Source organism: Aotus nancymaae, unplaced genomic scaffold, assembly GCF_030222135.1.
Source record: "Aotus nancymaae isolate 86718 unplaced genomic scaffold, 86718_ANA_hifiasm-v0.15.2.pri h1tg000115l, whole genome shotgun sequence".
Lineage (NCBI taxonomy): Eukaryota > Metazoa > Chordata > Mammalia > Primates > Aotidae > Aotus > Aotus nancymaae.
Window position 1 is genome coordinate 5,323,521 of NW_026988530.1, and position 26,490 is coordinate 5,350,010.

The 26,490-nt window shown below is 51.1% G+C and overlaps 1 protein-coding gene and 1 long non-coding RNA gene across 2 annotated transcripts; one reads left to right on the forward strand and one right to left on the reverse strand.

Moving 5' to 3' along the window:
- The first annotated feature begins 4,450 nt into the window (after positions 1–4,450).
- On the forward strand, positions 4,451–8,180 carry HAND2 (heart and neural crest derivatives expressed 2). The gene is made up of 2 exons (XM_012454677.3): positions 4,451–5,938; positions 7,288–8,180. The coding sequence occupies exons 1-2, from the start codon at positions 5,384–5,386 to the stop codon at positions 7,384–7,386; spliced, it is 654 nt and encodes a 217-aa protein (XP_012310100.1). The 5' UTR covers positions 4,451–5,383; the 3' UTR covers positions 7,387–8,180.
- On the reverse strand, positions 7,704–12,201 carry LOC135272586 (uncharacterized). The gene is made up of 3 exons (XR_010340607.1): positions 12,118–12,201; positions 9,493–9,655; positions 7,704–8,439 (listed from the first exon to the last, which is right to left on the reverse strand). It is a non-coding gene; the product is annotated as an uncharacterized LOC135272586 (long non-coding RNA).
- Positions 12,202–26,490: the final 14,289 nt, after the last annotated feature.

The following is a 26,490-nucleotide window of genomic DNA, read 5'->3' on the forward strand; positions in this document are numbered from 1 at the left end:
TCTCCACCGACTTAACTGTTTTCTAATCAGAGCTGGACTGAAGGATTCATAAGCAATCAGCCCCTCCACGGTCATCTTTCAGCTGAACTAGCCCCTCCCCACTCCATCTCTCAGTGTAGGAAAGAAAAAGGAAGAGGATCCACGCACTAAATACACCACCCCCTACCCCAAAATCCAAAACCTGCTTAAAAGAAGAAGGAAAAATCCTCACAAGACACAAGGGCAGCTTTTCTTGCCCTTCCTTTTTAAAAATAGTCACACAAATCCAATAGAATTTGATTCTGCTTTGCAGATGTGTACTTTGAGCAGCACCACATTCCTAGAGCCACTTTCACTTGCTATGTCTGTAGACAACCATTTCCCAAAGGCAAACAGGAAAGAGAAGGATTACACAACCCCAGTTAGAGGGAGACCCTTGCCACCACTCAGACAATATGCCTTGTTCTGGGCGTCCTAAACATCCTGGGACTAAGTGGATAACATGTAAAATGACTCCACCCCACCCTGGTACAGACAGGAATTCAGAGCCATCAGAGTGTCTCAAGAAGCACCGTCCTTGGAGCAGGTGGGCTGAGGTGACATCTTCAAGAACCTGTTGCTCCTTCTGTCACCTTCTAGGCTTGATGTTTTTTCAGAGGTTCTTAGCATGTTCTGAGGCTCATCTCATGTAAAAGCATTAAAGATTCTGAAGGGAATGGTCAGAGTCACTTCCACTATGTTGGTTAGAAAAACAAATGAAACGATATTTGAAAAACGATTATGAGAATTGAGCCATAATTCCCATGAACATAAAACGTGCATTTATGACCCTCTGGCCTGATTCTTTTCGGGTCTTGTTTATTTTGAGGTCTTGTGAGCAAAACAGAGGATAAAAACTACCCTTGCCTTTGAAATAATAAATACGCTGAGACAATCTTTAGTTAAAACCTAACTAAAGATTTTTTAAAATTAGTTTAAACAAGACTGATTTTTTAAAGTATAATAATATCTCACAAGACCAAAATGTTGGCAAGGGCGTGCTCAGTCCCTCTGGTGCTCTTTCAATCTTTTCCAGGGAAAGCAGTAGCAGTGATGGCAAAGAGACGAGTGACATGAGGAACAAAATAAATGTGTGAACCTGAATCTATTTGGCCGAAGGCAGATGACATGTGCAGCACAGTAGGTGCACCATCAGCTACAATGAAGACATAGAATCCCAAATCCTCACTCACCCAAACCCAGGCTGCCTCCTTGTGAAGCAGTTTCTGGACCCAGATGAGACCGGTTTCAGCCAGCCCTCAGCCTCCAAGGAGAGGCAGAGAAGCGCCCCTAGTTAGAATTCTTCCACAGCCACGCAGAGGAGCCCCCAGCAGTCTGGGTCTTTGAGTACTTCGAACCTGTACACCAGCGGCCACACTAGTGTAGCTCAGGTGTGGGGTCCCCATGCTGACCTCAAAATCAGGGACTGTGCCTTTCTCCCTTACTTCTCCCACTTTCCCTCTCATCACCAACACCACCCTCTCCTTCATCACCACCACTACCACCATTTCCATCACTACCACCAGGATGCCCAGGAAACCTAAATTGGGGGCAAACTTGAGATGGCATCTTTTGCTTCACATCTTTCCAAAGGAACAGGCTAACCCAGTATCCTGGAAAACCTGGAGCAAAACAGGCCATAGGACATTGCAAGAGAAAAATGGATCTGTTTGCGCATTTAGGGTAGAGCTCAACCAGTCAGGGCCAGCCTGGCCTCCCGGAGTCAGTTACTCCAGTTGGGGATACCACTAAGGTTCACCCATTTGTCCCCTCTCATCAAGCCACCTTTCTAAGGCAGTGGCCTCTGGGTTTGGGTTTCTAAGCTATATCGTCTTAGGCCCTTGGACCAGAGCAATTAACTGATAATACAGTTAATTATTGTCTGTATTGATAATAATGACACTGCCAGTGAGAACTGATGTTCAGATTAGCATCTTTTATGATTTCTTTTTTCTGTATCAAGTTGCTCATTTACTTGACCACTTCCAGTGCTATCTGGGGCCATGAAGCAATTCACTCGTTTTTGTTTGTTTGTTTCAATTAAAAGCATGAGAAGGGCTTAAAGTGGCAAATCCTGAAGCCTTCAAAAGTGAGGCCACTCACCTCTTGCCTCTGGTGGACAGAGCATCTCAATCCCCAACTCGGCCCTCCTCTAGACTCTTCTTCTTCCCTTCAATTCTCAAAACTCCCTCTGGGTCTCAACGCAGCCAACCAACTAATTTCCCTGAATTTTTATATGTTCCCAGCCCAGTGCAACCTTACTTTGTCTACCTGCTCCCAAGGCCTAAATGTGTTTTTATAAACAGACTTTTCAAAAACGTATCAAATGTCAGAGAATTGAACTACCAGTATTTACACATTCAGGGTTTGCCTCCGGGTGAAAATGTAAACAGAACCCCCAACCACACTACCTGTATTCTTTCCTTGAAGAACTAGGTCTTTAAAAAGCTCTCCTTGTGCTCAAATCTGCAGACCCACACAAGTTGGGGGTTTAGAGCTGTATGTAGGTCACTATTTTGTTCCCGGCTCAACTGCAAGCCCCTGGCACTTACCAAGGAGTCTGGTTCCAGTTACTCCCTATTCTGCCTTAAGGCATTGAATGCTTTGCCGGGGCTGCGGGAGTGGTGGTGGTGGTGGTGGGTGATGGTGGTTCGAGAATGTTAACCCCTTATCTAGAAACAGAATGGACCCTACACGACTCTCATCGTGAACTTTTAAGTCCTTCTCTCCTACCGCGCAGCTGCAGCAAACCTAAATACATATCTTTCTCAATCCTGCTGCCCAAGACTCTAGGGCTAGTGGAGGGCAGGGCCCGAGTTCAGAGTCAACCGCAAAGCCGAAATTGGGCGGCCTCCACTCGCACTGATGTCGCCTTCCAGCCGGAACCACTTTGTCGGCTGCGGCTAGCAAGGAAAGGACTGTCCTTGTGGAGTCCTTCAGGTGGGGTTCGCCTTGCGGCCTGCGGCTGGACTCTGCCCGCCTCCAAAGGGCGATGCCCGAAGTGGAGTCTTTGGTCTCCCTTGGGCTACCCTGGCCTGCCCAGCGGCGATCCCCAGGCCGCCCCGTCCCGCGCCGGCGCCCGCACACTCTGTCCTCGCCTCCCTCTAATTTACAGCCGGCGGGCTCTTGTTGACACCGTTTTCCACACCGAATTCCTTTGGGTGGAATCTGTATGTACACATCATCCTCCCCTCTCGGCTTGGAGCCAAGCCTGGGGTGATTTCAGCTCCTGCCATTGACCACCCGCCCTCGCCCCTCGCCGCACGCGAGCCTTCCCAAGAAGCTCCCACCACGCGGGCGCTGCGGCCTGGGTGCCCCGCGGTCGGTGACTTACAAGAGGAGATCCATTTTCCGTTATAATGCGTTCAAGATCACCAAGGCCGGCAGTCTAAACATCCACGAGCCGTCCTCCCGGCCTGCCTCTTAAACTGGCGTTTAATGGTTCCCCTCCGATAACTAAACCTGCTTTCCACAGATGCCCGCTTTTATGAGGGAGGCAGGAATGCAGAGATATATTTATATGTTTGTTCATAAAAACTGGAAAATAAGCTCTGAACACGCTGTAAAAAATATTCAGTTACTTACCAAACAGGCTAGTTAAACCAGGGGAACACCGATACCAGCCACACTACAGATTCGGGGAATCGAGGTGCCCGCACTTTGCAATCGCCCGAGGTCTTCGTTGGGGCTGCTGTCCCTGAAGGATGTGGAAATAACAGGTTTACAATCGGCTTGATCGTGCGCCCGGAGGACTCAGCTGTTATCTCCAAAGTTTGCCGCAGTAACGTGAGCCACCCCAAACAGCTCTAACCGGGGTAACAGGGTGGGTTAGTCAATAGCCACTGAGACCGGCGTTTCCAGCCTGTAAACAGGTCAAAAAAACACCCTTCTCAGCCCCTCCCTGCCGCCGACAGGGCAAGGAGACAGCGGGGCTCCCATCCGCACCTTAGTGGGGGCCCCCACCAACCGCCACTAGGCTCCCGGCGCCCCCTGCATAAAATTGTAAGAAGCTGCTTGCGTCTATTTTCTTGCCTCGATTACCTACGAAACACTTGAAAAGTAAAACCTGCGTTTTCTTTCTTTCTTTTTAACCGGAAAAGAAAGCAGAGTGATACTGTACCTGGTTAGAGATTCTTCAATATTTGAGACCTGGGGAAAAAAATAGTTTAATAGTGAAGCATCTGTTAAACACTCGCATTATCCTCTGCTGATTAAAAAAAAAAAAAGTTTTTTTAACCCTGCCCTCCCCCCAAGTTTTAATTATCTTATGGTTATGAGGAGGCAGCCAATCCTGGAAGAGGACCTCGACAATTAGCAACGTGAACATCAAAAAGTTTTATTGCCGAGAGCTCGAGGCGCCGCCCCCGTTGCCCGGGGATTGGCGCGAGGAGCCTCTGACGACATATATTAACCCGAGCGGCCCTAAAGATGTAGCTGTACATGGAGATCTTGCTGGGAAAATCCGCTGGCTCCCCTCACGTCGTCCGGCTCAGGAGAACCACCGCCACCACCCCGGAGCTTCCTCAGCCACCGCGCAGAGCCCTCCAAGAGCCCGAGCCGCCTCCTTCGAGCTCCAAGGCGCATTCAGGGCCCCAGATCCTTGCCCCGAAAGGAGAGGATCTGAGAAAATGGATGCACTGAGACCTCTCTGAAAACCCTCCGAGAGAGCCCGAGAGGAGCGAGGACACGTTACTCGCAGCTAAAATCACATTTAAGGACCAAAACAACAACAACCAAAAATTCCATTAAAACATTAAGCGCCCAAGAACCCAGACGGGCTGGTGGGGGGAGGGGAAGAGGCGGGACGGGGAGGGTCGCACGGAGGTAGCTTTGCAGTGAGCAGTCGACCCTGCCGCCTCCCGGTGCAGCCAGACCGGCTCCTCCAGCCGCGGCTCAGACTCGCCCCTGGATTCCGGGTTAGCTTCGGGGCCAGGAACGCGGCCAGGGCGTGGATTCCCGAGACTCTGCGAAGCAGCCTCGAGGGAGCCCCGGCACCTTTGTATGAGCACGAGAGGATTCTGCCTCCGCGTAGCAGCCCGGGAAGCAGGAGCCGGAGCGCGGGCCGTGGAGCAAGGCGGGAGCCAGCGGCGGCGGCGGCCAGGGGCGCACGGTGCCGGGACCAGCTCGCCGCGCCCCATGGGGAGCCGGCGGCCGCAGCGCTGCTGAAGCAAACCCGGCTGGCCAGGCGCGGGGACGGGGCCCGGGCTGCAGCAGCCCCCTCTGCGGCTGCCGGGCGGGCCCGGGCGCCCGGGGGCTGGGGGGTGGGGGGTGGGGGAGGACTCCCAGCGCAGAGGCAGGGGCCCGGGCCGAGGGCGCGGCGGGGCTGCGAGCACGCTGGGGCGTGTGGAGGGGCACGGAGGGCGAAATGAGTCTGGTGGGCGGCTTTCCCCACCACCCGGTGGTGCACCACGAGGGCTACCCGTTTGCCGCCGCCGCCGCCGCCGCTGCCGCTGCTGCCGCCAGCCGCTGCAGCCATGAGGAGAACCCCTACTTCCACGGCTGGCTCATCGGCCACCCCGAGATGTCGCCCCCCGACTACAGCATGGCCCTGTCCTACAGCCCCGAGTATGCCAGCGGCGCCGCCGGCATGGACCACTCCCATTATGGGGGGGTGCCACCGGGCGCCGGGCCCCCGGGCCTGGGGGGGCCTCGTCCGGTGAAGCGCAGGGGCACCGCCAACCGCAAGGAGCGGCGCAGGACTCAGAGCATCAACAGCGCCTTCGCCGAACTGCGCGAGTGCATCCCCAACGTCCCCGCCGACACCAAACTCTCCAAAATCAAGACCCTGCGCCTGGCCACCAGCTACATCGCCTACCTCATGGACCTGCTGGCCAAGGACGACCAGAATGGCGAGGCGGAGGCCTTCAAGGCGGAGATCAAGAAGACCGACGTGAAAGAGGAGAAGAGGAAGAAGGAGCTGGTCAGTACCAGGGGGCGGCGCGCTGTGGGGCTGAGGGGTCAGCGGACGGGTGCTCCCTGCCTCTTTCTAGTGGGACTGGAAATGGCATCTTGTGCATCCCGCGCCAAGGTTGTTTGCACCAGGTTGTGTGAGGATGGTTTCCGGCAGGAGCAGGGAGATGAGGGGAGGGTGTCAGCAGGAGGAGGAGAAGGTTAAGGATGCTTTGCGCTGGTGATCTTACCTCCGGGTTATCGCTGCTCCCTAGGCACTTAGGACGGACCTAGAAAACGCTGGGTCATGATCGACCGCAATCACACTGGCCTAGATGCCTCATCCCATATCTCTTAGATCCTTCTTTTGGCCTCCTATCCAATCTTGCTTTCAGATGTTTCCAGAATAAGTCTTGAAGAAGCCCTTGATCCCAAAGACCACTGTTGATCGCACCCCCTACCCCAACCCCAGAAGGAGACTGCCACTGAGACGCAGCCCTGAGTTTTGTGGTAGTTCTCATTACTGTGCCCAGAAGACCTAATGGTAAACATAAAATAAGGACTTTGGGCTTCAAAGTACAGCTCCAATTTTTCTTTGGCTATGACGTTAAAATGTAATTTCCGAGATGAATATATTCCATGGGCATTTCTAGTTTTATTTGAACGAGCCTGTACATTTTAATGGGAAAAAAAGCATTACTATGGTCATTGTTATTAAAAAATAGCACGAAAGTAAATGGAGCCGTTTACAGTTTTCTCAGATTGCTACCAAGTGCCCACAGAACGGTGGTGCAGGATAGAGCTATGGCCACGAAGGGCCAGGAAAATAATTACATTTGTCGAGTTTTTCTTCTTTAGCCCCTGCAGCCCTTTGGTGGCTGCATAATCGAGTGACCTTCCGAATAACCAGAGATTTCCGAGGCCTTGGAGGAGAGGCACTGCTGAGCCAGGGACCAAGAGCCTCTGGCCGAGAGGCCCAGGCCGAACCAGAAGCTCCTTCTCTCTATTTTTCCTAGATGTGGATCTGGGATTGCTATTGAAAACAGAAAAACCAGACTAAGCGCTGACTCCAGCTCCCGCCCCTACATCTGGAGTAAGAGAAAAGGCCCCCAGCTCCTCCATAAACGACTCGAAAACGGACGGTTGTTTATAAACTTGTGGATCTGATAGTTGAGCACTGCAGCAAGGAGGCCTAGGAGCAGGTTAGGGTAGCGCTAACCTTTGTAGATTCTCTGCAGGAGCTGGGGATCCCCGCTAGTATCCTTTCCTCCCTGGCTCAAGGTCTCCTCTGGCCCAGGAAGCACGGGGGTGGTGTGGGACAAGGTATGCTCTCTGAATTTCTCTTTCCACTTTTCTCGCCCTCGCCTTCCCTCTGCCCAGAACGAAATCTTGAAAAGCACAGTGAGCAGCAACGACAAGAAAACTAAAGGCCGGACGGGCTGGCCGCAGCACGTCTGGGCCCTGGAGCTCAAGCAGTGAGGAGGAGGAGAACGAGGAGGAGGAGGAGGAGGAGAGCGCGAGTGAGCCCTGGCCAAGGCGCCAGATGCAGACCCAGGACTCCGGAAAAGCCGTCCGTGCTCTGCTCTGAGGACTCCTTGCATTTGGAATCATCCGGTTTATTTATGTGCAATTTCCTTCCCCTCTCTTTGACCCCCTTTGAGGCATCCGCTCCCCATCTCCCCCTCCAAAAGAAAAAGTGGATATTTGAAGAAAAGCATTCCATATTTTAATATGAAGAGGACACTCCCGTGTGTGGTAAGGGATCCCGTCGTCTCGTAGATTCTGTGTGTGTGAATGTTCCCTCTTGGCTGTGTAGACAGCAGCGTTGCCCCCGCCCCACCTACTCAACCCCTTCCAGATAAAGACAGTGGGCACTAGTGTGTTTGTGAAGTGTATCTTTAATACTTGGCCTTTGGATATAAATATTCCTGGGGATTATAAAGTTTTATTTCAAAGCCGAAAACAAGGCCGCTAACATTTCCTTTGGGGTCGGTATCTAGTGCTGTCCGTTCATCTGTGGTCGTTCCCTCTTTGAAGATATTTCCAACAGCCACTTGTTTTGTGCACTTCCGTCCTCTAAAACTAAATGGAATTTAATTAATATTGAAGGTGTAAACGTTGTAAGTATTCAATAAACCACTGTGTGTGTTTTTTTTTTTTACAAAAACCCTAATCTTTTCATGGTTGATACCTCAAAAGAGTTTTGAAAACAAAGCTGTTATACTTGTTTTCATAATATTTAAAATATTCAGAAGTAAACTAAATTATCATGATTGCCTCTAACTTTATTTTAAAGACTCAGTGGTTCCAACCAGTCAACCTGACCTGCGGTCTACGCAGGAGGAGGAGGTGCTCTTAAAGAGAAGTGTCCTTGTAGCAAAGCCTGCAAAGGGTCTGGGCTCAGTTGGTGTGGTGTCTCCTTCCCTCTTCCCCTAGCTGGAGAACACTGAGTGGTCTCTAGAAGGAGGATCTGGGCTGGAGAATCCAGTGTCCGGCAGTTCGCTCAGAAGGTGCAAAGGTGCCCTTGCTTTCCTGAAATTAATCAGAAGCCGTTTCATGAGGGCGTAAGTTTTTGTTTGGAGAGTGCGTTTCTGGTGGAGGAGCTGTGAGGAGGACCCCTGAGTTATTACTGCAGCGGGAACTAGTCTGGGGTGTTTAATTCAAACTATGGGACTTTCATCCAAGAAAGAAAAAAAGAGAGGTTTTGCTTGTATGCTGTACAGGGGATTCTCATCTGAGCAGGCGGAAGGGGGGTGGAAGGAGTTTCGAAAAAGTCCATGATTAGGTAACAAGGAATTTTACGTCAAGTAAGAAATCGCGAACGAGACCACGGTTTTAAAGGGGGGCGAGGGGCAGGTTAGATTTACAAGGAGTTATAGGGAACTCAATATTAACTGTGCGGTGTCTGAAGTCGTCCCGGCCGCAGCCCAGCGGAACAAGCGACACCCTCCGGGGACTACACTGGCAGCCCGGGACCCGGGACTTCTCCCTGTTGAGTCTTTGAGTTCCCAGAGTCCCAGCTTGTCCCAAAAGAAAGTCCCAGCAGCCTCCTTGGCCTGCGGCCTTGGCGGAAGCTTGAATCTCAGCTCTAGAAACCAGAGAAACTAAAGTGTCTGACTGTGCAGGCTGGGGGAAGGGGAGGAGAAGGCTGCAGGAGGGGGTGGGAGAAAAAGAGAAAGGTGAACCATATTAAAAAGTGGTTTCTTTCATGAAACGTCGCGTATATAAATCTGGTGTTGGAGAGGCTTGTCACAGGGTTTCCATCCTGGAACCCATCCTCAGGGTGATGTTTGCACCTCGGCCGCTGGCACAAACCCTTCTGCAATATCCCAAGGGTTCCCACGCCTCGCTCGTGCCCACTATGACCCCTCCGCCTGCAGCGGGCTGAATCAGACCCGGCGTGGGCGAATTCAGAAGTGCCCGGGGAGAGACAAGCAAGAAGCTCTGCGGACTTCTGCGGGCGACTGACAACGCGAGGGCGAGGGGTTAGAACAACTCGGTCAAAGCGATCTGAACTTTCTCCCCTTGGGTCAGCCGGCGCTGGGCCGACCTGGTGGGCTCGGGGCTGTGTTTACAGACACTTGCCTTTGTTTATTGCACGGGGAGGAGGTGTGGGGGAGGCGCGCCCTGATTTTCTGTTGCTCTCCCAATCCTCCCACGTTTGATCGAGTGGCTCTCTCTTCCTCTCCTGCTTCCAGTTGTTTTCTGCGTCTTTATTTTAATCCGCTCAGGAGAAAGCCATCAGGTCCTAGACTTGGAAGAAAGGAGCCTACCAAAGTGTTGGAGTAAACAGTGGTGGAGGAGGTGAGGTTTTAAAAACAGGAACTAGAGAGGAGTTATCTTCTCCGGACGCCACCGTGCGCCTTGGGTAGCTGGTCTCCGCCATCTGGGCCTTAAGGCACTTGTGCAGATTTAACACTTTTTCTGGCTTAATAAACACCAACAGAGGGAAACCAAAAGATGCCGGTGCACCATGGCTGCGGAGAAACTTGCTAATACACGTGCTTTTTAAACCTGCGCTCCTCTTTGTCTGGTCCCGGCCCAGCGCAGCCTGCCTGCTCTTCCTTCTGCGCCGCGGCTTCCTCAGGGCCAGCAGCACCAGACCGGACACCCCACCCGCCCTGCCATTTCAACTATCCAGAAACCCTAACCAGCCAGACACCCAGCAGACCAGACACCCCAGACAGCAGAATGCCCAGCTGCCTGGGCAGCTGAACCCCCTAACCAGACGCACACCCCGACTGACCAGAAACCGGCAGGACACCCCAGATTATCTGTCACCCCAGCCGCCTGAGCATCCAACGCTCTCAGTCACCCAACATCCCCACCCCACGTTGTCAAGTCCCAGAAAGTGAAAGGCGTACTGGGCAGGAGTTTCTTCTGCTTCCATGCGTTTCTCTTCCAACGCTTATTTCTCTTTTAACTTTTTCTTCTTTGTTTAAAATTTTTTTCCAAGCCTCTACTTGTGGGACCGGCTAAAAGGCCTCTGTTTTAATTGCTCGGATAATGTGGTTGCTGCCATTTTGTTAAGAGCAATCACTCCTGCGGGGAAATCACAAGCGTTCTAGACAGGCCGGAGCCGACAAAAATGTAGGATTTGACGTTAAAAGCTAAATGGGAAGCTGCCGCGGCGGAAGGTAAATTGATGGTAGATCTGGCTGTCAGGGCTCGGCCCCAGACCCTGTGCAGGCCAAGCGCCTGATAACCCTGGAGCACCGGCGGGGCAAAGGCTCGGTCAGTTGTAGAGTGAGTGTGTGTGTGTCTGCAGACTCATTCTCAGCTTGGGAAGCAATTTGAGAAACTGCAGAGTGGGGGCTCTGCTCTCAATTGCCCGTGCACCCACAGCAACTTGAAGGGCTTTTTCAGGCCAAGACCCCAAGATAACAGCAAGATCACTGGGGATCCTGCTCGCTTTCTAAATCGCGGGGCCACCCTCTGGGCCTCGGTGGGAAGCTCCAGCTTTCTGGATGGGTTAGCCAGAAGGCCCAGGCATCTAGGAAGGGTCGGCCTGTGGTCTGGGCTGCCTCCTTAGGTGAAAGAAAACCAGGCTGCTTGGTTGTGATGTGGTGGGTGTAGCAGCAGTGCCAGAGAGCACAGTCTGGGAGCCTCTTAGATAGCACTTGTGCGAGTGTCCTGTGTCAGGAATGGAAGGGTGACCCAATTCCTTCCATCCGACTCTGCTGGTCGCTGCCCCAGCTTGGCGTGAATTGCAGAGCTAGTCTCCCACTTGGATTGGTGAAGTAGTAGGAGAACAAGAGAGGTGGGCACACCTGGAATTCGCAGGAAGGGGTGAGGAAGGTGATGGTGAGCTCAAATGCAAAGCCGCAGGGAGTAGGAGACCTGGGAGCTCCTTCCCACACGATAGATTTGCAGAGAGAACTCGGGTCAGCTGCAAGGGCCTTAGGTGTGTGTGCAAGGGACATGAGCGGGGCAAAGGGTCCCGGGAAAACTGGGACAGAATATACACTGCAGATCTGCAAAGCGCAAGAAACCGCTCAGTTATCCCTGAAGCTTTAACCAAAGGCTGCGCGGGCGGCACGCGGTTTTGTTTTCCACAGCCGCCTTGAGTTCTCCCTGCCTGTGAGTCCCAACTACACTCCCAGATTTGGAAAAGGAACTGGCTAATGGGTGCCAAGCAGAGCTGGTCTCGAGGGAGGCTTGTGGAGTGGGCCCTGTGGGGGGCCGAATCTGGACCCTGGTGACCTGAGGGCACCCGTTCCCTCCATTGGGCCCAGCTCGTAAGAGTCCAGATCTCCACGCGAGGAGGGGGTGCTAAGGAGTCTCCCAGACGCACAGGACTCCTGGCCCCTCAGAGCCTGCGGATCTCTTGGAGAGAAAAACCCAGGAGTCACCCTCAGCCCGGGGCCCGAGACCCTGGTTGGAAGCTCCAACAGCCCCCTCCCTGCGGAAGCTCCGCGGTGCAACGAATTGCTGTTGGGATTAAGTCTACCGGGAATGGGGGTTGGGGGAGAAGGACTACGTGTTTTTTAAATGTTTAGAAAGAAGGGGGAGGGGGGAGCTCCGGGAGAGGAAACCAATCCCACGTTTCCGGGGGCCGGACAGTTCTGAGCGCGCCGCCTTACCACCCAGCCGCTGTTCCACGCGCGTTTCCCGCACAGCAACTGTGCCCAGCTCCAATCAGCCTGGAACCGCTAAGCGGTTTCGGTCGCGGGCTAATGGAGGTTAAAGAGCACAGGGTATCTGACTTACGTGCACAAAGCTTACAGATTTCTCGCCCTGCTCTCCCCGCTCGATCCTGCCGAAGCCAGTTCCCATCGCGAAGCGCACCCCTCACCTCCCCCAACGCGACCCCCCTACACACACATTCCCATCAAATGCTCCCGGCATTTGGGCCGCTTTGATGATCAGATGGTAGAGCCCTGATTACAAATTTATTCCCGGCCGCTCTGTCGGTCTTTATCTCCGCTATTAGGGACATCTGGGAGTGATTAGTGCCGCGCCCGCGCCCGGCCGCGCTCGCCTATCTCGCCGCGGCGGGGCCGGAGCCTCGCTGACGTCAGGGCAGACGGCTCGGAGCCATCCCAGCCGAGCTGGGTGTAATCGGCGGCCGCGCGGCCAAGTCCTCCCTGGGCCAGGCCGGCAGCTGGAACGCGCCGCCCTCCTGCGCACAGGGACTTTATAAATATGTATTTTTAGCCCAGAAGACTTTGTGTTTTCCTTGTTTGGGGTGAGGAGGAGCCAGTTAACGTCTCTACTGCCCCCTTCCCACTCTAAATTTTCCAACTCGCTACGGCTGAAGCATTCCGCCTGGAAAGCCTCCCACAGGCGGTCGCTTCTTTGCTGTGTCCCTGCACCAGGGCGCAGCTTCTCTACAGCAACAACAGCGGCCGGAACGGTGCCAGTGCAAGTTCCGGACGGGGTAGGGTGGCTCTTACGGGTGCCCTCCTCTCACTGGCACCCGCTCAGCCCTACAGCTCTCTGGCCAAAATGGTGGGAGTTTCTGTCTAGCAGGACGGCCTGGCAGAAGCTGATTACAGAATGCGATGTCTTTTAGCAGCTGCCTTTGCACCTGCTATTAAAGCCTAAAGGACCCAGGGATCTGAGGCGCCCAACCCTCTTTCGCCCCGCCCTTCCCCCAGCTCCCCAGGGAGTTGTCCTTGAAGCAAACATTGACATCTCGCAAGGGCAAGGACGGCTGGCGGCAGCTTTGTCCTTTACTAAGTCCCAGTGCTCCCGGTAGAGGCTGATTATATTTGCATATTTTCTGGGCGCGGAAACTGACGCCTCAGATCTCTGACCCCAGCGTTCTGCGGGCTGACCTGGTCTCTCCTGAAGTTGTCGGTGCTGGGATGAATCCAACACTTGAACTGTCCATTTCCCGGAGAACTTGATACAATGACAAAATCAACCCCGTTTTCGCCCTACCTTCACCAGAAATTGATCCAGCGGTTCAGGGACTGACTCGGAGCCTGCAATTTTCAAAATCTCCCCCAGAGAATGCCAAATCACTGTAGCAGAGGAGGCCGCACCCACCCAACGGGTCTCCCACCCTGGGCACCTTCTCCACGACCCGAGTGAAATCCAGGACGGTGAGAATGGGGGATGGGTGAAGCGAGGCCTGCATTATTAAGTCTTTACAGGGAGAGAATTAGCCATATTATAGATCAGCCCTACACCTTCGACTCACTGGGCAGCGCAAGTATTCAGAGCAAACCCAGAAGATGCTCTTTATCCCTGCACGGGCTCAAAGGGCAAGTGGAGTGTTCTGTCAGAAGCTAGGGTGAGAGTAACTATAGGAAAAGGAAAACAGACCATGATGTGAGTGGAGTGACAAGAAGATCTATTTGGGAAACAAAATTTCACAAACAGGGAATCCAATTGAGAGAAATTCCCAAAAATCCACATCACCTCAGTTCTTTGAGGAAACCCTATAGGCCAACTCCAAAGTGTCTTCATGTAATCTGGAACCAGAAAGAAACATTTCCTCTCAAGTCAGAACAATGTCACATTGAAAGCCTGGTCCCCTCTCCCATCCACCCCCATCTGGAGACAAGAGCAAAGGAAACAGCTCTGTGGTTTTGGGGCTAAGGGTAGGGAATGAGGCTTTTAGACAGTTGTGTCCTTAATGACTGAAGGATTCTGGCCTATCTGTGCTTCTAGAAAGGGGAGGAACTGGCAATGTCTGCACAAAGTACAGTTTTCTAGAGTGCTGGTAAGTGGGTTCTCCATGATCTGACTGAATGGTGGAGCCAACTGAGACACGTTTCCTAAATCACTCAGACTACTCAAAAGCAAACAACAGCAAAAAACAAACAAAAACTCCACATCACTTGTGACTACAATACTTGCTTGCTCAGAGTATAAACAAACTTTACTTGAATTAAGTGGAATAAATCCACATGAGGCACAGACCCAAAGAGTCCCAGTTTATATTTTCAAGCAAAGAAGACAGACTTGCAGGCAGCTAACCTGTTGGTGCAAAATCTGAGCGTATACTCACCAGGTCACTTCTGCAACTAACACCCTAGTTGTTTCCTCAAATAGTATTTTTAATGCATGACCAAACATGAGCAACCAGATCTAACCAACCTGACATTCCTCCATGACCAGATGTAGTCTGTGAAAATATCATTCCTTAACGTAGCCCCAAATCATCTTTCAGTTGATTGGTGACCCAGAACTAAAGAGTCCGGGAAACTTTTCTGTAAAGGCAGGTTGTTTGGAACTTGTTTTTTTCTGCCCCACCAGCTGAGATCCTTTACGACAAATAGTGCACTAACTCAGAGTCAGTGAGAATGTTCAACTTTCATTACATATTCTAGAGAAAAGGCCAAAATAGATATGATCCTAAGTTAAGATGGCAGTAAATCCATCCTTTGTAAAAAGATGGAATCCAATGGCCACTGATGACAGTGGAGAGTTGCCTTCAATTTAAAGTGGGTTGTTAATGTCGTTGCCTGGAGCTGACCTTTTTGTCTTTAGGATAAGGCAGAAAAGCATGAAAAGAAGAATGTTGCTTTTGAAAAAGAAAACCTGAAAACGCAACCTCAGTTGGTAACTAGTATTTGGAAAAGAAGGAAAGCCGGTGCGGTTTTAATGGGAAAAAGTAACGGCCAGGCCTCTTGACCATCGCCTTCGCTTTGCAAATCTGGTTTTCATATTCTTGCTTAGTAATACCCAAAGCCATAACTGTCTCTGAAATTATTCATTAAAGTCATTTTCAGGGATTCTCACAGGATGACTCTTTTACGTTTATGATCTTGTGAGAGCAATGACATCAGCCTCTGTCTCTTTTCCGCTTTTAATTAATATGCCGCGAAGACGTGAGAGGCCGTGGCCGTGTGCGTGGGAAGGGGGCGGGCCGGGGTGGGATCCGACGGCCCCGGTGCTCCCGGCGCGGTCAGCTGAGCTCAGGCGCGCAGACATCCTTTGATTAAGGAGGGTATTTCGGGGAGTGCAGGCTGTGCAGAAGATCACGGCTGTGCCCTGTGGTGCTGTCAGTAGTGACAGATCCCAGATGGGGCCGCTACTGTATGGCAGATTGAGTTTCTCAGCAGAAAACTCACCCTCCCTCCTAAACGTCTTCAAAAACCTTCTGCAGATACTCCAGGTCTCTTCGTGTGAAACTGAAAAAGTCTAACTCCAAAGTTGGTTGTGAGTGCATGTGTGTGTATATGTTACGTGTTTTTTTCTTCCTTCCTCTTTTTTTCTCTGCACTTCCTCCTCCTCCTCCGAGCATCTTCGACCCGCAGAGCTACCTGGCTGCTATAGCGTAGATGTGGCGGGCCTTGGGGGATTCCTGTTCGCCTAGCTCACAGCGCCATGCCGACGACCCAGCACCGAAGGGCCCCGAAGGCAATCCGGTGGGTAGGGGCGCGGCCGACGGGACGTGGGGGCAACTCAAGCGTACCCCGGGAAAACCAGGGTGGACCGCAGGGGCCACACACTCTTGTGCAGAGAAGGGGAGATGCTGTCAGTATGCGGGGAGCAGGAGGGCGGCGGGGTGCGGGGGGGGGGACACAAAGGCGGAAGCAGAGAATACCTTGGCCTGGCTCCAGACCCTGCTCCCGCCAGCCATCCGTCTCTGCTCCACTGAGCGTGGATCCGTCAGCGTGGGCACTTTCGAACGGCAACGAAACTGAAAAAGTCCAACTCCAAAGTTGGTTTTGAGTGCGTGTGTGTCTATTAGGGAAGCCAAAAAGGGGGCGCAGGGGCTAACTGCTGAGATTGGAAAACGGTGAAGGCGGGTCCCAGATGCAGCCCGGGCTCTGCAGGGTCTGGAATGGGGAGAAGGGGGACTGCGGAAGTCCAGACTGCGGCCCAAGCCTGAAAGCTGGACCGAGGCCTCTCCAAGGAGAGAGGGGCGCCTGGAGACCTGGTTTCTATATAATAAGAATTCACCCACTTGGGGTTTGCTAGTCTGGGTCCCGATTTTCGCATTCCTGAACAAACTGTGTGTTGGAAACTCTGTTGCAGAAACATTTGGACTTATTTTAAACCTTTATTTTTAAAAAATCAGTAACTTTAAATAAATGCCCCGGGGTCCCTGCCTCCCTGGAAACCACCGAGATTCCTTAATTCCCCCTGCCCCCCACCCTAGGTATCCAAGACTGGCTCCCGGGAAGCAGTCGCGGCCGGGAGAGAGGCGGAAAGGCAGAAAGGAAGGTGCGCCGCACCCAGTTTCCGAGCTCATTTCCAGGCCCCACCCATTCCTGCCCTCGCGGTCCTCTTAAACTGTGGAACTTGGCACGTTCCTGCGGGCGAAAAAAAAAACCGAGAGAACAGAAGAAGGGGAGCCCAGAGAGCGCGAATATTGTTTTAACATAAAGATAAGCAATTTCTTTTTTCTTCGAGATACTAGTTCAGCCTCCTCCACCCTACTCCCACAGCCCTTGGGGCGAGGGCAGCTTGCAGAGCCTCTGTTTGGCTTACAAAAGAGCCTCTGGGGAGCAGAGAGAAAGCTAAAAATACCTCCGTCGCTAGACCCGAGGTCTGGGAGGAGCTCGTCACTTGCTCTGCTCCGGCCCTGTCCAGGAGGGCGCTTTCGCCCTTTCCACTCCGAGGGCCGGGCTGGCGAGGCCAGGGACCCACACTAGTTTTGCCTTCACTTTGCGACCAGACCCGGGTCTTTTGTGGCCAAGCCGGTTACTCTTAGTTAAGAAGACCCCCAATCCAATCTCTGGTAAAATCAGATGCCACACTTTTGATGCTTTCCAATAAGCCCCCTCCACAGACTCAGTTTTTAAAAAGAAAAGAGGTGGGATCACTAGGCCTCATTTTATACCAGAAACAATCCGGTCACGCAAGGATTCTTCTCAGGTTTGTGTGATACGCTGTGTGGATGTACGCAGTTACTTGCAGAACCAGTGAACCCCTTATTTCAGCGCTCTCCAGGAAAAAAAAAAAATAGTTACTTCCCTCTCATTTTTTCCCCTTGGTTATCCGTAAAAACGCAAAACTCTTTATATAAAGGCAAAACACACAGTGAATTTCAAAACTCCCGCTCGCCCCCTCTGGAAGGCAGCTTTTCTTTTCACTGCCCATGCTGGATAAGAGTGGTTTATTTTTATTTTTTTTCTTGTACCCACATGCCTTGTAAAAGGTTCCTGTGCACGGGCCTGGCCCCCCTCTGATGACCGCAGGGCCTTGCTTCCAGACTGCAGTCCCCGCCACTTGGTTTTTAAGTCCTCGCCTGGAGCCGAGGTGTAATTGTGACCCCGCCCGAGCCCCGAGCCTCCCGGGGGGACGGTTGGCCCGGCCTGCGCTGGGGCCGGGACCTCCCAAGTGGCGGCCTGGGCGCCGGGAGCCGCGTGGTCCTCTGCTTCCCTGCCTCCTCCCTCTCTCCCTCCCCTGCAGACTTTGCTCGTTTTCTCCTCGTTTCCCCAGCTTGCTAAGCGCTATGGCGCACAGAATTTTTCTCTACTTTTTTGATTTTCTCTTCTCTTTTCCTTTCTAGCACCTTATTACCGCTCTCTCGGCCGTCTTCACGTTGAGATCCCGGGCCCAGAGAAGCGAAGTGGGGCTTTGTCGAAATACTGGGGGAAGAACTGGGAGTCTCTGGCCCCCTCGGCGCCGCGGTGGAGTCGGACCCGGCGAGCCTCTGCGTAACGTCAGCGCGCGGGGTAATTTACCTTCCCTGGGCGTCTGTCAATATGACTAATTTCCACAGGGGTCAAAAAGCCTTTCTCCGGCAGTCCATCTTGGAACGCTCTCTTACGCAGTAGACGGGGTTGGTTGTTTTGTTTCCAGCCCTAGAAATAAATACTCTTGGGGCGTCCCTGCCAGGGCAGCCTGAGAGGAGCGGAGGAATATACACGGTGTCAATTAAAGTCAGTTTTCCTTGAACTATGAACTATGATTGGGCGTAAACGAGAGCGACCTGCTTGCCTGTTAATACACATTACCTAACTCGTCCTTGATACCAATGCTTTCTTTAGAAACAGAAAACCAAAAAGGAGGAAAATAATCATTGCTCCAGTTCTTCTCTGCCGCTGGCAGATGCCTACTGAAATATTTGCTCTGCATTTCAGTGTGTAACTTAAACTTAGAGTATGTGCGCGTGTCTTGTTAATCTGACCTAGAAAAACAGTAAATATATTATCCGAGTGGTGTTTTACAATAATTTTTAAACTGCTACCAACTTGTAAGTGTGAATCAGAGCTGTGGAGTTAATTAAACATTCTCTGGGACTCACCAGAAGCGGCTAATTGATGCTGGTAGCATAACCCGGACACCCTTTGAGGAGTGCGCGGACGGAAGCCTGCATGGCTAGCGGGTCAGGACGATTCTGTCTGCAAAGTCCTCTCTTGCATGCAGCAGGGAGTGGGGAGATGAAGAGCACTGGCCCCTGAGGGCACCCAGTTGGGTCCCTTGGGTCTTGGAGGAGGTAAACCTCTCCAATCTGGGGAATTGGGGTCCAGCGAGAAGTGAAAGTCGCCAAATAACCCATTTTTCTCCCACCCAAGTTCAGACACTGAGGCCCCAACTAATATACTTCTCCGAGTTAAATTTTTAACAAACCCTCTGGAAAAAACACGTCCCCACCCCACTTCTAAAGCAAGTAAATGCCTGGATTTGGAGCAATTCAGAGCCTCAGGGAAACCCACGGGAAACCTAAGAGCTAAGATAACCAAGCAGAAGCCTAGGAAGCCTCACAGAGGGCCGTCTGAACTCTTGGTCCCTGGCTGCTGCCCACGCACGTGGGTGACACACAGCCCCACCACCTCCCCCCACAGCCCGACCTCCTTACCTGCTCTGCCATTCTGGCCACATGCAAGCGCGCGCACACAGACACACACACACACACACACACACACACACACACCTCTTTCCCTCTCTCATCTGTTAGTGCATTTATGACCTAATGAAAGTATATCCTTTAGGGAAAAGACTGTCTATAAAACTTGAAATATGAAGAACCCATTTGGATATTCCCACTCCAGGCCAGGCCTGAACTTGAAGTTTTTTAGCACAAACACCTTGACTCCTTCTGTTGCTTCTATAATCACCCTGTTATTTTTACTAAACGATGAGAATTGGTTCTAAGTGACCTCTGCTCATTTCCTGTGGAAGGAGAAAAGTCTCCAACCTGAGAATATATCTTTTTTTGTTGGAAGGCATTCTTTAGGGCGAGGGGAGAATTAATTTTACTTTCTATCCCTTGTCATCTTGGAAAAACCCTGACACCATATGTTCCAACCTCTGCAAACAGCTGGGGAAACCAAGGACTCTTTCAACTCCCTTCCATTTCCTTCCTGCCCCACCATTTCCCCCAGTTGCCACCTTTTTGGGTTTTACAAATGTTAATCCATTCTTTCTGCTGGTCGATTTGTGAAATACCTACAAGTTTCCAACATAAATGAGTGCCCTTTGGAAATCCTATTGATAACCATCCACCTTTGTGGGAAAAGGCAATCTGATTTTGTGTTTTGGGGAGGGTCTGTTTATTGCCACATATGAATAGAACAGATATTATTTCCCTGTGATTTAATATATAGCATACCTTTAAATAAGACTGTTAAGTCTCTTCTATTTTCCAATTTGACCTCTCGCTGTAAGAGTGCTTTAAGTTGTTTATTAGCTGAGACTATGCAACAGGAAAAGCTGCAGGAGAAATAAACAAAAGAATGAGCTGAAGAACTCTGTCCTTTGGTGGAACTGATTTGTTTATTTGCATATTTCTTGAAAGGGAAACCAGTTCTAGCTTAAAATCTTTTGGCATCCAGGAGCCATTTAATGACCTGTGGGTAGAGGGGGTCGATTGTTCAACACCCTGCTGAGTTGATCCCTTTGTTTCTGAGTTTACATCATGAAAGGAGTTTACATCATTACTCCTCCTTGTTTTATTTAGACTTAAAACAAAAGTTTCAATAGTAACAAGAACTTTTACACCTAGGAAAGCCTTGGGAAGCGCGCAAAGTGCATAGTCTGCGCAAATTTAAGAGGATGTGCGTGAAGGGGAGTGCTCTGAGAGGCAGCCATTTCTAGGGAAAAAGGTCTTGTCCTCCTTGTAACAACAACAACAAAAAGGCTATTTTCAAACCTCTATTAGACAATGTCAATCTTTCTTTTTAACTGTATTCTAGCTTGGCCTTTCCGCTTGGGACTGAGGGCTCAGCCAGTTCTCCAAGTCTATGATCCTAGCCCTTAACTGTAGGAGCAAATGACTTTCAATTGACAAGCCTCCCCATTTGGGAAGATGAGGGGGGAGAGGAATAGTGTGCATTTTGCCTCACCTAAGACTTTATGCTTCTGTGAACAAATATTATTTTCTAGTCTGATTTTCAACTTATGACCCATTGAGCAAAGCAGAAAGTTATTGCATGTTCTTCAATCCCGTATCTTCGGTAGGTAACATACTCCTCCTCAATATGTGGCATTATGTGTAAATATATTTAGCATCTAGTCTCTCATATATATTCTAATCAGATTAATTTTTCATAAACAGGCAGTAATTCACATGCTTTAAAAATATACAAAATGTACATGTGGAAAGTCTCTCCAGTTGCCTCACTCACTGTGATTCATTTCTTATGCATTTTCTCAGAGCTTCCTAATGAGTAGAAAAGCAAATATCATCTCTATGAGACAGGAGTGGGGAGAAGCCCAAAGTGTAAGAAGAGAAATTGGTATGCATGGAAGACATGGATACTTAGCAACTCTCTCTCCTGGCACTCAACTGCACACACAGAGAAAGTCATGGCTATGGAATAATGCCTATAGAATTCTAGAATAATGCAGGTTTCTCCAGTTATATCTGTTCTACTGATACGGGGAGAGAAGAAGGAAGGTGTCCTGGAAGCTTTTAAGAGCCTCATATCAAATATAATTTGGGCAAGGTGTGAGATTCCACCTGACTGAAATTTCAAATATCTGGGAATGAGAAGATGGGGCACATGTGAAATTATTAATCCCGAGAGCTCCAAATGGATTGTCTTTTCTCTGTAGCTGAGGAACCAGAATAAGAAAAAAGGGAGAAAGAAGTAAAAGAAGCAAGTAGGAAGAGTGAGATCAAATTCTGTCTAGAGTTGTGGGAATGTGGCCCCTCATTTTTTGTGTGCGTCCCCTCTCTCCAACTCAAACTGAAAAGGTCTAAATTGTTCTGAATCATATAAGCCATAAATAAACCTTCTCCTATTGTAAGAGAGGGCCATGTTCTAGTCCATAGATGGTTTATATGGGTTATAATGGAATGAGGTGGGGGGTTGGGAAATACACATTTATCATAAAACAATTGAGAAAAATTTTGCACTATAATAACTATGTATACATTTGATAGACCCCAGACATTTTGCCCTTTACAGTTCAAAAAGGCATGAAGGTAAATCATTCACTATACAGAGCAAGTGACACCTTCATTTATATCAGTGCGGCCCACAGAGGGGCTGAGGGTTCTTGCTCCCCAGGTCTAATACAGACAGTGACTGACCTTGACTATCCTCCATCTAGGAGTTAGATATGGATGGAGAAGACACACCTTGCAGAGAAAGTGCCATCACAGGCTCCCTTGACAGGGATGGGGGCAATTCTGCTTTCTGGGATGCTCTGTGACTTGTGTGGTACCTGGTCAGAATTACAGTTAAGTTGGATCAAGCCCATGCTTCCCCCCTGCCGCCCCAACGCTCCTTCCCTTATCCTTGTAAATCCTGTAGAAAGCATGCATTTTCAGCTTCTAGATGGACTACAGCCATGACTTTCTCTGCGTGTGCAGTTGAGTGCCACAAGAGAGGGTTGCTAAGTGCCCATGTCTTCCATGCATACCAAAAATTTCTCTTCTTTCACATTATGCTTCTCCACACTCCTGTCTCATAATAATATAAGATGCAGTAATAACAACGAAAGCTTACTGCTGATTCTCGTTCCCTCTGAACAGATATTTTTTTCCCTGCCCCTCTTAGGGACCTACTACTAGGTTTCAGCTTTAGTTACTGAGGTTAAGCCATCCTCTGAAAGGAGTTAGCTTTCATATCACCCACTGTATTGGCCTAATGCCCTCACAGGACCAAAGAGCATCTGCTGGGTGAAAAGGACCCCAAACCCTCTGACCCCTGCATAACTGGAGCTGTTCATCAGACTGGAAGCCAAAGGCCCACATAACTCTAATTAATGTGTGCATATGTTGGCCAGTCTTTTGGCCGATTTTAGCATTAGTACTCGAATTGGCAGGGTCAGAGAGTCTGGTGCTTGTGCTCTGATGAGGACTTACAGTCCTAATGAATCATGTGACCATGAGTGGACTTGGATATCAGCTGCGTTCAGGAGACCTGCCTCTCTGCCTCTTGTGCTTTCCACCCTGAGGGTCTCTTTCTGTTCCCAAAAGGGATTGCTCGTCTGGGTGGAACCAACCAAAGAGAGAGGGCACCCTTAGAAGTTTAAACTGTCCTCCTCATCTGCATTTCTGCACAGAACATTACTAAGCCAAGTGTATAGATATATACATTTATATATATATACATACACACACACATACAGGAATACAAAAGAAATTTTTTCTTGGAGGTGTTGAATTTAAGCCTGGAAATGGGCCTTTAGAGTCCATCTGCTTTAACCTCTTTTTCTACAGATAAGAAGACTCAGGTCTAAAGATCCAAAGATGCTCTTGGTACCTGCCCGCCAGCATGTAGCTCTCATTCATGAAATTGGGGGCGGGGTGGAGGTTTCCTCTCCCCTCCTTAGGTAATTACTTCCAGGGATCACTTGTTTAAGAAAGATAAAGGCATAAATAAAGAGCAAGTTGCATCAGAAAATGTTTTGCAGAAAAAGAGAAAAAACCATGTAGAACGCTAGGCCGGGCAAGAAAAAGAAGTAGCCAGACAAATGACATCTGGGGCCGGTTAATTGATCAGGCCTATCTCCACCACTTCCTGAAAGTCTTCACTCCAAGACTGCTATTAAAAGCTGATGTTTTCCACCGGGTGTGGTGGCTCACGCCTGTAATCCCAGCACTTTGGGAGACTGAAGTGGGCAAATCATTTGAGGTCAGGAGTTCGTGACCATCCTGGCCAACATGGTGAAACCCCCTCTCTACTAAAAATACAAAAATTAGCTGGGGGTGGTGGTGGCTTGCGCCTGTTAATCCCAGCTACTGGGGAGGCTGAGGCAGGAGAATCGCTTGAACCTGGAGGCGGAGGTTGCAGTGAGACGAGATTGTGCCACTGCACTCCAGCCTGGGTGACAGAGTGAGACTCCGTTTCAAAAAAAGAAGCTGATATTTTCAGTCCACATACTTTGTCTTGGTTATTGTTTTTTCCAAGCCAGTCCAGGAGAATAGATTCTTCTCTGCTGGGGAGAGGAATCGTGTTTCCAAAAGCGCAGCAGCTCTCATCAAAAGCTCTTGTAGAGCTGGTGACAACATGGACAGGCGCTTTGCTTGGATCCTGGACATTATCGACGGCGGAGGCAGGACAGAGGACAACTAGGTCTTCTGGTTGCCGGGGTAGGTACCGAGTTTTAGCGCGCTACGTCACTGGGCTGGAGAGAGACTATATCCCGACTAGCGTGGATTCACAGGGAATCGCAGGGGAAGGGAAGTTGCTAGATCACCACGCTGGAGAAAAGACTGCAGAAGAAGAGAGACTACTAGCTCGAAACGAGGCTTCTGAATCACTATAGGGCCACGCAGTCCCTCTGCAAGGCGCCAAGTCCGGTCCCCTGACAGAGCTACTTGGATATGCCTACCTACTTGTGGCGGGGTAGGCACCAAAGTAGCTCTTTTGCATTAGTTCACATATAGATAGATAGATTGATAGATAGATAGATAAATAGATAGATAGATAGATACATATATGTTTTGGGGCTGGGTCTTAGTGAGATTGAAGTTATCCCGGTGTACTGGCTGGACACAGTTGTTTCGGGAGCAATCGGCTGTCTTTCCTTAGGCCTTAGAAACAGAACAGGACAAAACCTGAAATCAGCAAAACAAACCAAACCACAGTCCCCCACACGCCATCCTTCTATTGCTGGGGAGCCGCGTTCTGGCTTCAGTACTCAGGTTCGAAATTTGAATAAATGGAGCCAGATCCTGGATTACACCCCCGGGACAGCGTTTTAATGTAAATGTAAAATACGCTAGTAATAATCACTTGTGGGCCCTGAAGCGCCATTAGAATCTCTGTTTAATTATAGGGCATGAGAGAAGCATTACCAGCTAATTAAATCAATCCTATTTGTAATTCTCCCTCTGCTGCTGCCGACTTTAAAATGTGAAACTGCTTTTTAAATGGGCCCGCATATGAATTTTTAAAACACAAGTGAACTAAAGTAAGAAGCAGGGGAAAAGAGAAGGAAGGAGTTGCAGGCCCTGGGCCCAAGTCAAGAGGCGTGTGGATGAATCTCCCCGGCCGCCTAGGCTTCCTCGCCTTCCAGCCGGCGCCCTCACTTTGGCTCGAAAAAGAGGCCGTTTCCTCTCCTACCAGAGGTTTCCACTTCCTCCTATGGAATCTCTTTCAGCTCCTGGACATCTCCCCGCAGACCGGCCCTGGGGCGGGAGGAGCGCGGAGCTCGCAGGGCACCCGCAGTCCCGCGCGCCCCACTGCAGCCGCGCCGCCCGGGAGCCGGTTCCGGCAGACGGAAGGGAGCGGCGCGGGGAGGAAGTGAGCTCACTCGGGAAGGAAGGAAAGAAATGAGGTTTTTGCCTGGCAGCTGCCGAGCCGAGGCGCACAGCCCCGGGGAGAGGCTGCGAGCGCAGGTCCCGCCGCCGCCCTCCACGGAGGCCCGGGACAGAGGCTGGCTTTGCGAGGCGCTGCGGCCGCCGCCACCGACTCCATCTCCTCCCGCGCATTCTGTCCTTCGTGCTCCCGGGGAGGAGGAGCGCCAGGCTCCACTCGCGAGGTTCAGCCTCGAGGACAGAAGTGGGAGGCTCGGAGCGCGCGAGGGCTTCATTCAGGCCGGTGCCTCCTCCAGTCCCCGCGCGTCCCCTCCTTCCTGCGTGGAAGATTTCGCTTCAGACGCTCCCGCACGCGCGCGCGCCCGCCTCTCTTCTTTCTCCAGTGCCCCTAGCAAAAGCAGGCCCTCGAGCTTTGATTTACGATTAGAGCGTTCAGTGATTTTCATGAAAAAACAAGAGAGAGGACGGCCACCTTTCTGGACTCCTCCTCAGTACTTGTGAAGTGGAATAATATGCGGGGAATATGGGGTGTTTCCAAACCTGGCACCCTCTGCACCGTTGCAACCAGTCGGCTGTACCGCACCCGGCTGCTCCGGTGCAGTCTGGTCTACGGAAATACTTTAAAGAAGAGGGAAGCTGGCTATCTCCCCTCGGCACCTGGCCCTGCACGCAGAAACTGTGGAAGCGCAAGGACCAGGGTTTCCAAACTGACCACGCCGCCCAACAAATGCAGCGGCACTTATCCCAAGAGGAGGCATTCCCACGTCGGCCTCCTGGGCCCCGAGTGCTTCTCCCAGTGACTCGGCCCAGGATACTGAGTGGTCACTTGGCGGCGGCAGAGGGCCTTCAAGTCTGGAATGAGGCGGGGATGTCCAGAACTTGGCCTGGGGCAGGGTGGGTAGGAGGTGGGGAAATGTAATTCTCCCCCGCACTGCGGGAGACCCGGGCGGGCGGCCTTCTCTAGTGAGTTTCAGGGGGTACCTGCCCTCACCTGAGAAGAAGTCGCTTGGGCACTCACCTACCGCTGTGGCCAGGACTGAGGCGGGGGCTGTGGTCTGGCTCCATCTGTGTCCGGCCTGTGGTTTGGGCGTCTTTCGACTAAGGACCGCAGAGGTCCGGAAGATGGAAAAGTCCAATCCCCTCCATGTGTGTTGGCGGTGGGGTGGGGGGTTATTGTTAGGCCGCTAGGCAGGGCGCTTGTCTGCAGGGCACAGTGTGGGAGCATTTGTCAGATTTGTAGGCTCTCGATCTGGAGTCAGTTGGAGAAATATCCATCAATCTAGAACCTCGGCATTTCGCCCCCACCTCCATCTCCTGCACAAGTGCCCACGTACCTCTTTGTCATCTCTTCCCTTCATAAAATTAGTGAAGTCTTGTTCTCCACCTGACTTTCAACAAGATCGCTGTCTATTTTTTGTCTTCAAGTCTTGCTCTGAACATTTAGGTGGGAGGAGGGGGCGTTCTAGGAAGCCGTCTCGTGTCAACTCTGGCAGCCAGGAGGAAGGAGTCGACAGGGC

Excerpts from the sequence above, each read along its gene's own strand:
- HAND2 (XM_012454677.3), top strand. The coding sequence starts at position 5,384 with ATGAGTCTGGTGGGCGGCTTTCCCCACCACCCGGTGGTGCACCACGAG. Across the intron at positions 5,939-7,287 it reads AGAAGAGGAAGAAGGAGCTG|AACGAAATCTTGAAAAGCAC; the intron begins GTCAGTACCAGG and ends CCCTCTGCCCAG.